Below are 13205 nucleotides of genomic sequence, written 5' to 3' on the forward strand. Positions count from 1 at the left end.
CGTCAGCGGACCCGCTGTCCAGGCGGTGGGCTTGCCCGGGGCAGCTTGTCTACACGTCTGTGTTGCCCGAAAGCCGGACAATTTGTCCGTAGAGCTGCTGGGCCCGGTGTCCATGATGAACGGCTTTTGTTTTCTTGGGGTTCACAAAGGGAGGGGTACAACTGATATTATTAGACTAAACAAACAAACAGGGAGTCTCCATCTTAGTGTTTTCTCAGCAAAAGGGACAATGTGAAGCTCCTTCTCGCCGCGCAAAGGGACTCCGCGTCCTGCGTCCCCCTCCGCTGGCTGTGGGGGACGCCTCCCGGGCCTCTCCTTGGTGGGCACGGCAGCCGCCCGGGAGGGTGCTTGGGGGGTGGGGAGCCAGCGGCGCCACGGCCCAGCCCTCCTGCCCTTGACCGCCCACGCTTCTGCTCCGACACCCCCCTCGCTGAGTCCCGTCTCTGGGGCCCTCCTGGGCCTGCCCAGAGTCAGTTTGGAGTAAAACCCGGAGAATCGAGTTAAAAAACAAACAAAGAGCAGAGAGGAGGAAGAGATCTGGGTGCCCGTGACGCTGGCACGGGGGCCCCTCACTCACCTCGTTGGGCTCCCAGAGCCAGACGTCAAAGGTGGGCTTCCGGAGCGCTTCGATGGTCTCTGGAGAGAGCAGGTACTGGGAAGCACAGGGGACCGTCAGCCTCTGGGCTGAGACAAAGGCCACCGGCCGCACGCGGGCTGGGGGATGTTTCCTCCACTTCCTCCTGTCCCCTTTCAAGGACACCTGTGCACAGGCTCCAGGGCCACATTCTACCAGAATTCTGGGGAGCGCCAACCTCCAGGGGCAGAAACCCCATCGGTGGCTGCCGGGGGCAGGGGGAGGGCACGAGGAAGGTCGTGGGGCGACAGAGATGTGCCGCCCCTTGGTACTGCTGGAGGTCACCTGAGGTTTTCCAAACTCGCAGTACTCTGCACCCACAGGAGGGAAACTTCGCTACGTGTCAGTTACCTCTCAATACACCGGACTTGAAAAAAATACACTAAAGTGAAGTCCAGGGAACATGGCATACATTCAAATCCTGGCTAAGAAGCTATTCGGAGTTTCTTTTTTGAGGGAACCTGTCCCTGCTTTGGCCATACGCTGATGCAGCACAGCTCGCTGAGGGGTGTGGGCAGAGGGGAAACCAGAGCTCGGGTCAAACTGTCGTAGGAGATTGAGGCTGTGATCGTAGAGGGAGGAACCCCGTGATGACAGGGTTCCGGGATTAGCTATAACCTTGCCCTAGGTCTTTTTTATTTTTTTTAATGTTTATTTATTTTTGAGAGAGAGAGAGAGAGAGAGACAGAGTGTGAGTGGGGAGGTTGTGGGGCAGAGAGAGAGGGAGACACAGAATTGGAAGCAGGCTGCAGGCTCCAGGCTCCGAGCTGTCAGCACAGAGCCCGACACGGGGCTCGAACCCACGCACTGTGACTATGTGACCTGAGCGGAAGTCGGAAGCTCAACCGACTGAGCCACCCGGGCGCCCCTGGTTTGTTCTTTTTTTTAAAGGGAGTTGCTAGAGGAAAGACACCTTTCAGTTTGGGCACCGGCTGGGTCTCATGGCTCCCTGGGGCCCCGGGACACCGGTCTCAGCGCCAGCACGCGGAAGCCTGAATCTTAGCGCGAGAGCGTGTGGTCAGTCGGGCCAGGGTTTTGCCAACTCAGCTGAAGGTACTGTTGAGATGGCGACTGACGCCACAGGACCCTTCTCTGTGGTGTTTGAAGACCCCCCTCAACTCCCAGGGCGCTGCTCCTGTCACCAGGGCCTGGGTTCCTGTAACTGAGAGATCTGAGACTAGAGAGAGAAACTTCTCGTAATCACTACGTATTATTCGGGGACGGGAGATCCAACCAGGCAGATGTGAGATAATGTAGTTAAAAATTAAAGCTCCAGGGGCCCTTGGGCGGCTCAGTCAGTTAAGCATCCGGCTTCGGCTCGGGTCATCATCTCAAGGTTCCAGGTTCGAGCCCCGTGTCGGGCTCTGGGCTGACAGCTCGATGCCTGGACCTTGCTTTGGATTCTGTGCCTCCTTCTTTCTCTGCCCCTCCCCTGCTCGTGCTCTGTCTCTCCCTCTCTCAAAAATAAATACACATTTAAAAAAAAATTAAAAAATTAACGCTCCTTGCAGTAACACGAGAGTGAGGACACGTTCACCTTGCCGGCGACGGGCGGACGGGGCGGGGGCTGTCCCTCACCTGCTGGCACAGGAGGCCGGGCCCGGGGCTCCTGTGGCAGACACACGGCAGACAAAACACTACCCTGCCCGAGGACAGCAAGAGCGTCCCATAGCCCAGCGCCGCATGGGAGCTGGGTTTGCGAAGGCGCAGCCAGAGGGGGCCTGGCCAGCAGGTCGGGGTGGCTGAGGGCTCGGGGCCCGGTGCCCTGGCCGTGGACGCACAGCTGCGGTCTCGTCAGAGCCAGAACCTCCTCTCACCTTGGGGTAAGTGGGGACATCACGCCGGGGCGTCATCTTCTTGTTGGTGTCCTCAAAATTGTACTTACAGGGACAGCTGGTCCTAAAGGGGAAAAGTCGGGGTTAGCTCTGGCATTACCATTCAGCGGGGTGTCCACTGGGGCACCTCCTCGGAGCAACCCCGACCCCAACCCCCACCCCAACCCCACAGACCCCTGGGCCTTACTTGCTGCGGGACAGTAAATCCTAAATCTGGCGACATCTCATTGCTAACCCCCAGGGACCCTGCCTGGACCTCCTGAGATGATATTGGGGCTCTCAGAAAACACATCAGCTTCATTTTAAACGGGTTCCTAAATATCTTTTAATGACGCAGGTAAAACCCTTGGATTCTACAAAATTCAAACAAGAAAGCAGGTAAAGTGTAAAAAAAAAAAAAAAAAGCAAGTCCCCCTGGCCGCCCCCCCCCCCCACTTTACCTATTTCTTTCCCCTAAACCTCACACCCTGGAAATGCCTTCAGTTAAGTTTGGCGTATCCTTCCAGAATTTTCCTAGGCATGGACACACAGGGATAGCGCCTTATATTTTTCTTTTTTTTTAAAACCCAAATGGAATTGTACCGAACATCCTCTTTTGCAACTTGTTTTTTTTTTTCACCTCATATATCCCATGCTCACTGCACGGCGCCCCACAGAGCGGGGCTTCGGGACAAGGCAGATCCTTGCCCAGTGCTTCTGGATGTGGCTGTGTTACCAGTCTCCCGGCACGGCCGTGCAGGACGTTTCCAGTTTTCCCCAGCGCCTACCGTCGGGAGATGCATTTGCTATCTGCCTTCCTTCGTCCCTCAGTATCGAGGTATATTCTCCACGGGGACAGAACACACCAAACGGGGGGTGCTCTGCGGGGAAAGCCTCCTCCCACCGTCAGGGCAGAGAGTGCGGACCTGGCCGTACCCCGGGGGGGGGGGGCTGCACGTGGCCCCCTCCCCACCTTCTCGGACGTGAACACGCTCTCTATCCTCGGACTTGGCAAACTTTGTCTGTAAATAAAGTCCACCTTCTGGGAGAGCAGTTTAGTACCACGTAGTAAGAGCCACAGAGAAATTCATGTCCATGAAGCCCGTGTGTCTACCCTGGGGAATTTATCTTCAGAAACGAATTGGATGCAAGCAGCCATCCCTGTGCACAAAGGTATTCACTGCAACGTTATCTGTCGTTACGAAAACACAACCCCAAACCGGAAGCCACCGAAATGTGGGAAATAGCTTAAACCACGACGGACGATTACGTGTTCTTTAGGTAATTATGAGTATTCTGTGAAGTAAGGAGAGTTTAGGGGAGAGCGGAAAAAGAAAGGTTGCATTCGGTATGCACTGAAAGTTAACGCAAAAAGAATCCACCGAGGTACGAGGGCAAAAGACCACGTTTGTGGACAATGAGGGGACTGTGGCCTCCTGGACAAATGGATGAGCTGGATGAAGTTGGTTAAAGAAATTAAAAAAAAATTTTTTTTTAATGTTTATTTATTTTTGAGAGAGAGAGGGAGACACAGAGTCCAAAGCAGGCTCCACGGAGCCCCACGCGGGGCTCGAACTCACGGACCGTGAGATCATGACCTGGGCCGAAGTCGGACGCTCAGCCGACCGAGCCCCCCAGGTGCCCGTTGGTTAAAATTCGATCTATTTATTGCTCACGGTGTTGTAAGTGAAAAAAGATTACAACACAGTATTTCTTTTCGAAAGGAGGTACTTATACCTAGAGGATCTGGGCGGCCCGGCATCCAGATTTTAGGCGGGGGGCCTCGCCAGCCGTGGTCATTGCTGGGGATTCGCCCCTCATCCGTTCAGTCTGGAGCTTTTACCTGGGGGCTGTGCTCAGAGTAACAAGCCTGTTTTCCTTCTGGAACAGGCACCTTCAGAATGAAATGGTGTCGTGCTCTTTCCTTCCCCCGGATGCTCACAAAACCCACCCGACTCCGTGTGGGGAGGGGGTTTTCACACAGATTTAGCCAAAGAGTCACCGACGAACCCACAGAAGACACCGACCGGATGATTCCCGTGGTCGCCTGCGAACGAGAAATTGCAGCCTACACGTTTCTGAGAAGTGACAAGCGTGGTCTGCGCACTTGAGAAAGGAGACGACACTGGGGCACCCGGGTGGCTCGGTCGGTCGAGCTTCTGCCTCCTGATTTCGGCTCAGGTCATGGTCTCACAGCTCGTGAGTTTCGAGTCCCGCGTCGGGCTCTGCACTGACAGCGTGGAGCCCACTTTGGATTCTCTCTCCCTCCCTCTGTCTCTGCCCCTCCCCTGCTCATTCTTTCTCTCTCTCTCTCTTAAACTAAACCAGCTAGGTAGGCCTTGTGCGTGTCCCAGGGGGGTGGTCGCACGAGGCAAACTTCCTTGACCCTCCCGGTGCGTGTGCTGGGCGCCTGGCGACTCTCCCGGGGCCTCCCCACCTGGGCCCTCCCCTCTGTGCCCGTTGCCATGGGAACCAGCCTCCTCCAGCCACGGAGCAGCTGGCACGCTGCCTTTTCTTTTCATTCTATTTGGGGCTTATTTTTGCTTTCATTTCCAGGGCCCCCCAGCCTCCCCTCCCCTGTGGCTCATCCGGCGGACGAGGCCCTTTGTTTCTGATGGAAGTGGGGGCCGCGGACCCCGGAGCCCTCAGATGCCACCCCAGGCCCTCGCAGCCCTTCCCCGGCCCCGGGGCGAAGCAGCACACTCCTCTCTGTGCTCAGCTAGGCCTGGCCCTGCCCTGAATGTGAGCAGGAACCTGGACCAGGAGAAGCCCAGGGCGTGGGTCTGGGAGGCGTGCGGCCTGTTCCGGGGGCGTCTGGGAGCCTGCCCACGGCGCTACCCCACCCCTGCTCCCAGAGCGGGGCCCCTGGTGCCGAGGCCCCGCTGGGCTGGGCTCACGTGCTGGCGAATGTGGGTCATTAGTCATCCCTGCGGGTACGGGGCTGGGCTCACCCCTGCCCGCCGCCTATGTCCCCTCCGCCTTCCGGAGAGGCTCGGTCGCCACCTCGCGGGTGGGTATCACTGGAAAGAGCTGTCCGGGGCGCCCTTCTCTCCCCGCAGTGAGGCGAAGCTAGGTGTCGGGGAGCCTGGTCCCAGGGACGCTAAATGCTGCGTGACGTCCTTGCACCATTACAACGGAACCTTGCAGCCAACAGAGACAGAAGGGGCAGTGCGAGGGGCTGACTGTTTCCCAGCTTCCCTTCTCCGCGAAGCAAGGGCAAGAGGGCCGTTAGCGTGTGGCACGGAAGGGGCTGCCGGGCTCCCGGACCAGGGTCCGGGGTGGGCGGCGTGGCTGCGGGTGAGGCCCGAGCCCAGGCCCCCGGGGTTCTTTTTTCTAAATGTGTCAGCGATGTTGGAGATTTTTACCCCCCTCTGTTTGTGACTGAAGAGTCACATTTACCCGTCTCTCACCTACGTGGGATGCTGTGAAAACCGTCTGCTGAGAATATCGCCTCTCGAAGCAGTTAGGGCACCGGGAAGGCTTCTCTTTGGATCATGGCATTGGGAGCTCTAAAAATGGACTTTTTGGGCGGTGAGGAAGAGAGCTCCGTTCCGGGGATGAGCCCAGGCACCCACCACGCCTCAGCTTAGCCCACTTGGCCAGATGGGTGCCTGTGGGTGACGTTTTGCCTCTCGGCTCCCGGGTGGGCTTCTTCCCGTGGGCTCTGAAATCGGGCGTATCGTCCCCATGTGCCGCGTTGTGGTTGGATCACGTCCCCAAAGTGATCATTTGAAGTCCTAACGCCCCAGCACCCGCGAGCAGGACTTCCTTTGGAAACAGGGTCACTGCAGGTGTGATTAGTTAAGATGCGGCCGGTGTCTTTGTAAAGAGGGACATCTGGACCCAGAGACACACAGGGAGAAGGCCGAGTGAAGACCACGGACTGCATGATGCAGCTACAAGCCGAGGAGCCCCAAGCATTGCCGACGACCTCCAGAAGCTTCCGAGAGGGGCCTGGAATACACCCTCCCTGGAGCCGTCAGAGGGAGCATGGCCTCATCGACACCTCCCTCTCTGACGTCTGCCATCAGAACTTTGAGAGAACAGATTTCTAGCGTGCGATGCCACTTGGGCCACGTTAGTGTCCCCTTGCAGCCTGACCTGTGGGACCAGGGCCACAGCCCCGCCAGGCTGGCACACGCCTCGCTTCCACGGGATGGGGGCAGGTGGGGGCCGGGGGGGCGCCTGGGACACGGCAGGGACGGGACCAGCAAGGGTGGGGCTCGAGACTCACCCCGGCTGCTTCGGGCAGGTGGTAGGATGTGGTCATTTGAGAAGGGACAAGAGGCTGCCTCAGAAATGTGTCCCGTGGGTGTTCCGCGGGCTCCGTGGGCACGTTAGTGAGTGACGTGGTGCCCACAGAGGCGGGAAGGGACCTCGGGGCATCATTCCCACCCAGGTGGTGAGGTTCCTCGGCCTGCGGTACAGACGAGCCGCTGAAGCCAGGAGGCCAGTTCAGATTCTTTCGTTTCAGACCGAAGCCAAGCTCCAGTCTTAGTTCCCTTTCTTGGCAGCTGCCGGATGAGGCTGGTAACGCTGGGTAACTGTCCCCGGCAGATCAGCCCGCCCGCACCTGTCCCCAAGGCGGAGGGCGGCTGGGGCACACGAGGGCGGCCCCGGGGCTGAGCCGGGCCGTGTGGATCCTGAGCCCGAGGGCGACTCCGAGACCACAGCCGGGGTGGGTCCGAGCATCCTTCCCAGCCCCGTCCCCGGCCCAGTCCAGGGCCCTGACCTGGTCCCACGAGGGTGCTAGCCTCTCACCGAGGGGATGTTGAAGATGAATCACTGCCTCCCAATTTTCTGTGCATTTTCACAAACGCCTTCGCCCTGACGTCCCCAAATCAAATGGGCTGAGACATCCCCAGATCCAAATCAGGCGTCACGTGGGTGTGATACGGACGGGGCCTGGTCCCTGGAGGACCACACTAACGTGGCTTTGAGCCCATCAGGCTGTTCCCCGAGCCCCCCCCACGAGGCCGGCCGGCCCCTCTGCATCGCACGGAACCTCGCCGGGACCATCTCCTTCCCCTTTACCTCCTGCCCTCAGAGACCTTTCTGCACAGCCGGCCTCCCTCGCTGAGCCGGTCGCCCTCAGTGTTTTAAAATCAGGGAACGATCTTCAAAGTGGCAGATGAGTCGTCGTAAGACAACCCGGTGTGTGTGCGGGGCGATTCTTAGGTTCCCTGTCTCCCCTTCAGCCCCGCTGAGGCCTGGCTGTGCCCCCTCCTGGGAGTCCCCTCCCGGGAGTGGCCGTGGGGGGGCAGGGGGGCTGGGGGCCATCTCGCAGGGCCGGCAGGTGTGAGGTCCCCACACAGCAAGTGCTCGATGTGCCCGCCCCCCCTCCTCATCATCTCTGCCGCCAGTTCAAACACTTGCTGTGCTCACAGCTTCGGGAGAGGGTCCTGCTGGACAAAAACCTGCTTTCGAGGGGGCGGCGTGAAGTCCGGGGTGTTTTTTCCCACCAATTTCGGCTCCCCGGGGGAGAGTGATTTCTGTGTCCAGAACAGCCTGAGGCCTTGTGGCCTTTCTCCCTGCTCTGTGCCGGGGGGCGGGGGGACGGGGGACGTCCACCCAGGAGCACGGCCTCTGGGCACCAGGATGCCCTCCCCTGTGAGCCTCACGCCCCTTCCTCTTACCGGGCCCTTGCTTCAAAAACCGATGCCAACCTCTCTCCAGCTTCTCTCGAGCTGGGTAAGTTAATCCTGAGGCTTTGATCTGCGGGCGGATTCTTCCTCCTTTCCATGAAATGTCGTCGCCTCCACCCGCCTTGGACGTGGACCCTCTTCTACGACAAGGAGGCCGCGCAACTGACAAGCACTCCCCAGCCAAACCGCGCCCGCCGCAGCCGGCGCTGGGTCGGGCCCTGCCACCGGGCTCTGCGGGAGAGCGAAGCCCGGAGCCCCCTCGGGGGGCCCGGCCAGGGCAGCCCTTCCCAGGCCTGACCTCACCTGCTGCTTCGGGCCGCCAGCTCGTCCCGCATCTTCTTGATGTCGCTCTTGCATTTCTCAATCTCCACCACTTTCAGGCCTTCCACTGGGACAAGGAGACACAGGGGGTTACCATGGAGACACGTGGAGGACCTCGCAAGGCTGTAACCGGGGCTGGCCCTGCGCGGCGAGGACGGCTGGCTCGGGCTCCTGCACTGGTCCCCGCTGCGGCCCGCGGCGGTGCAGCTCGGACACGGCGACCGCTGCTCCCCTCCCCCAAGTCCTGAGTTTTCCTGCACCCACTCCCCCCCCCCCCCCACTTTCTCTCCCCTCCCCAGCTGAGGACCGGGGACAAAGAAATCTCTTGTCCTAAAAAGACAAGGGGAGGAAATGTAGCCGCCGCGCATTAAAACACAGCAAGAGGCTCAGCAGGCAAAACCACAGCCTTCCCGGCAAGGATGAGCTCGTATGAGCAGAAAACCTCCGAGTTCTCAGGTCCCGCCGGAGCCGTTAGCCAGGAAGGGGTGTGGACGTGCGGGGGCGGGGGCTGGGGGCAGGCAAACAGGACAGGTCGTGGGTTAGCAGAGCCGGGCCGGGTCACATTCCCGCAGCCCTGCCACACAGGAGTGCCTGCCACGTCCGGACACCACGGGGCACCAGAGAAAGATCCGGAAAGAACTGGAGCTCGTGCCTCCCAGGGAGCGTTCACCTTTGAGACGTTTGCTCTGGCAGGTGCACCTTTAGCCCAGAAAGGCTGCCACGAAGCAGGCGGCTTCCCTTCCGAAAGCCGTTCAGATCAGATCCGTTCGAGAGCAACGGAAAAGATTGGCCTTGTTACTCTGTAATCGCACCTCGGTTTCTCTGCAAAAAGACGGGGCCCACGATGCTACTCTATTCCCCTCTTCCTCAAACGTGGTCTGAGCACCTAAGCACACGACGGGGAGAGACAATTCCGTCCCCTGGCCTCCGGAGCCGTTCTGAAGCAAGTGTGGCGAGAGAGCCTGCCGGAGCCCTGAGCATCCCCGGGCAGTTTTCTAGACGCTTCCGGGGCCGGGAGCCACGCAGGGGCAAGGCTACGTGAAAGTACGGCTTCTTTCTGCCCAGAGTGGTGGGAATCTGGAGGATCTGATATTCGGGTCTGGTTCCGGCGACTTGTGCCACTTGGGGGATGCTGTGCGAGGCTCCACCGAGACGATATGGGACCGAAGCCGGGGGACATGGGACCGAAGCCCGAGGACAAGGGACCGAGGCCCAGAGATGTAGGACTGAGGTCTGGGAACGCGGGACCGAAGCCTGAGGACACGGGACCAAGGCCTGAGGACATGGGACCGAGGCCCAGAGATGTAGGACTGAGGTCTGGGGACGCGGGACCGAAGCCTGAGGACACGGGACCAAGGCCTGGGGACACGGGACCGAGGCCCAGAGATGCAGGACTGAGGCCCGGGGACGCGGAACCGAAGCCCGGGGCCGTCAGTGCAAGGGGCTGGGTGGCAGCAGCCAGATGGGGAGATGCAGGGAGTCTGAGCCGGAGGACGGTCCACTCTCTCACCGAGAGCCCACGCCCTCCTTTGGGAGTGGGGCGTTCTTAGCGCTTTCTCGCATCAGGGACCCTACTGGCAAGTGGACGGAAGCCGCGGGTCCTCCTCTGGGCAAAGCAGGCCAGCGCGCACCCCTTCCGGTTTGCATCTGGACCTCCCAGAGCGCCGCGGGAGGCTCAGCCTCGGGGAAGCCACGTCCCGGCGACGTGTGGCAGAAAATTCCCGAAAGGGAACAGATGTGGAGAAGAGTCCCTGCGTGCTGCACAGACTTTGATCCCCAAAGTGAACAGCCATGCAGTGGGGTGCCCTGCCACTTACAGTTCCGGGTTCCCCTTACTATGTTCTCGATACAGTTACATCTGATTGTTGTAGAAAATGGGGGAAATACGGAGCATCTCAAAGAATGTTTTAAAATTTATCTACGGTCCTATGGGCCCCGAGAACAACCCACTTAATATCTATTGAAGTGTGCCTTTCCAGGTGTTTCTCTCTCAGCCCCGTGCATCGACACAGCTACCCGTCCATCCGGAGTTTTAAAGAGACAAAATTGGGATCATACGGCTTGTTCTGTTTTCTCTCACTTGCTTATTTACCGTTGTAAGTTAAAGGCGTGCCCCGCGTTAGCAGCTCTCAGTGGGGGCGTAATGTTCGATTATTGGCTATTGGTTCACGTGGATCAGGTTTCCGGGCCATTTACTGGGAGTGATGCTCAAACGAAGCCTTTTGGGCGAGACAGTACAATATCACTAATCTGAGTCCCAGAGATTCAGAATTTATGGCGATTACGTTTATGAAGAGCCTGGTTGCCAAGGAAATGGAGAGTGAGTGACAAGACGGCAAAGTTGTGCATTAATCAATGGGAGGAGAACAGGTCGTGGGATTAAAGGCAGAACACGGGAGGAGGGGGCCTGGCCCTCAGCATTAGCACGCCCGTGTCTGCTGCCCCTGTCCTTTCCGGGCTGCCTCTGGAACCTTCCACTGCTCCCCTGGTTGGCCTGTCCCAGCTTCACTTTGCCCCCATTGCACAGGAGGGAGAGGGCCCGGTGCAGGACCCCTTAAAAGTCCCGTACGCACTCCGGCAACGGCTCTCGAGTGAGGCTGGATGTCCGGCCTCGACGGTGTGGCCTCACCCGTCCGCCCTCACACTTTCAATAGGTGGGCACAGAGCGGAACCCCAAGCTAGAGCACGAAGGGATGCTAGAGTCCACCCACGAGGAGTGGCTTTGGGCCCCGACTGGTCACAGCTGCCTGACTCGTGGTTAGCACCCCCTGCAAGCCTGGCCACCCCCTCCAGGAGCCCCAGGGCGCCTCTGCGAGTCACAGGGCGCCTCGAAGGAGAGGCTCTGGGGACGATTTTCTAGGAGGGGTGCCGGCATGGGGGAAGGGGTCTCATGGGGCAGAGGCAACAGCACAGGGCGGGGAGGCAGGGCCCTCCTTCGGCTCCAGAGCTAACGAAAGTTCCTTAAAGACACATATGACTGGAGCTACATTTCAACGTTTCCCCCCAACGGTTTTGGTACGGAATGTGCATAAAGCACACGTCCCGAGTGGCACGGAGAAAAGCCTGGGTTTTTAAGCTTCGAGCCTTCCGGGTCGTTGGCACGACCTGGCATTAATAAACCTTGTGCCACGGGGTCGGCTCTCCCGGTGTGCAGGGTCTGGTGCAGGCCTGGGCACCCTGGCCCCTGAGTCAAGCCCCGAACCCACTCTCCTGTGCTTCCTGGTAGTTTTTCTGCTGCCTTGGTGGTGACTGGGGAGCAGGAGGTGATGATTTGGTACACGTGGTCCAGAACCAATCGTGACGTCAGGGAGGGCGTCGGCAGGCCTCGTTTGCGTAAAGAGAGGCACAAAGATGTTCAGCACAAGTTCGTCTCCAGGGGGCTGGTCTGGGGGACTCCGCGGTTTCGTTCTGCCCCTTTCAGACCCAGACACGCTGCCAGGCACCGCTGCTGGACACGTACTGTGGCCCGAGCCGCTGCGCACGTGGACCGTGTCACATGTTCCGACAGGAAGTGCTCACTGTTCTTGCCCGGGCACCAAAGACACGGGCGCTTACCTCCAGCCTCGACTCACTCCCCTCGCCGCTCACCACCGGCCGTTAGGCGGCTAACTTAAGCAGAGGTTAAAGGACAAGGAGAGAGAAGCAGGGAGCTCACTCACGTTCGACGCGCTTCTCGAGCACGGCCAGGTGATTCGCGACTTCGGCTTTGAGTTCGTTGATCTTAAACGCTCTAGGAAGGAAAACGAGTCAACACATAACTCTTAAACTCTTCAAAATTACGATGGGCCTGGCGGTCACCTGCCGAACCCCTCCCGCGGGTAGGCTCACCCCTGTAGGGGGCACAGGGGGGTGAGGGGCTGCTTTCCAGGAGCTCAAGGTGTCTGAGGGTCGGGTGGAGGGGGGAAGACTCCCTCGGCTGACATCCTTCCGTGACGGAAGGCACAGCAGCGCCAGGCTGCGGGGTGTGTTCACGTCCCCACACCTGGGCGGGGACGGCCCTCGCCCTGCACCCCGCTTGGCCAGGCACAGACCCCTTCGCAAACCCGCCGCGTCCCTTCCGGGCCCAGCCCGTTCGGCGCAGCAATGCCTGGGCTTCGAGGGCGTGTCACCCATATGCCCCCGGACGGCAAGATGCCACCTCGAAATAACCAAGGGCGGAAAGCATCACTTCGGGACGGGCAGGACAACTCGGAGCGGAAGGAAGCCCACGTCTACACAGGGTCTCCGTGGCAATGCTTGTTTTCAGGCCCATTTTCAAAGTGGTGTCAATTCAGCGTGTCCGAGTGGCTCAGTTGGTCAAGCGCCCGACGCAGGATTTCGGCTCAGGTCACGATCTCACGGTTCGTGGGCTCGAGCCCCACGTCAGGCTCTGTGCTGGCGGCGTGGACCCTGCTTGGGATTCTCTTTCTCCCCCTCTCTCTGCCCCTTCCCTGTGCTCTCTCAAAATAAGTAAAACATTTAAAAATAAATAAATAAGGGGCGCCGGGGTGGCTCGGTCGGTTAAGCGTCCAACTTAGGCTCAGGTCGTGATCTCGCAGTTCGTGGGTTCGAGCCCCGCGTCGGGCTCTGTGCTCACAGCACGGAGCCTGGAGCCTGCCTCGGGTTCTGTGTCTCCCTCTCTCTGCCCCCTCCCCCCCTCCACACTCCGTCTCTCTCTCCCTCAAAAATAAACATTAAACAAAAAATTAAAAATAAGCGAATAAAACAAAAATGGTGTCAGTTCTTGTAGGTTGACCTCTGAAGCCCAGGAGAGCCGGTGGAGAGACCTGTCAGCTGCGTGAGCTCTCACGC

At 59.3% G+C, this 13205-nt stretch overlaps 1 protein-coding gene across 3 annotated transcripts in view; it reads right to left on the reverse strand.

The window, feature by feature from the left end:
- PDE9A (phosphodiesterase 9A) overlaps positions 1-13205 on the reverse strand; it is an 88728-nt gene that overhangs the window by 13737 nt on the left and 61786 nt on the right. For all 3 annotated transcript variants that reach the window (XM_078452732.2, XM_060640539.3, XM_060640540.3), the window contains 4 exons: positions 12074-12144; positions 8397-8481; positions 2452-2533; positions 578-652 (listed from right to left, as the gene is read on the reverse strand). In XM_078452732.2, coding sequence (XP_078308858.2) covers positions 578-652; positions 2452-2533; positions 8397-8481; positions 12074-12144 — 313 coding nt within the window. The remainder of the gene's footprint in view (positions 1-577; positions 653-2451; positions 2534-8396; positions 8482-12073; positions 12145-13205) is intronic.

This window comes from Panthera onca, chromosome C2 (assembly GCF_046562875.1).
Source record: "Panthera onca isolate mPanOnc1 chromosome C2, mPanOnc1 haplotype 2, whole genome shotgun sequence".
In the NCBI taxonomy this organism is placed as follows: domain Eukaryota; kingdom Metazoa; phylum Chordata; class Mammalia; order Carnivora; family Felidae; genus Panthera; species Panthera onca.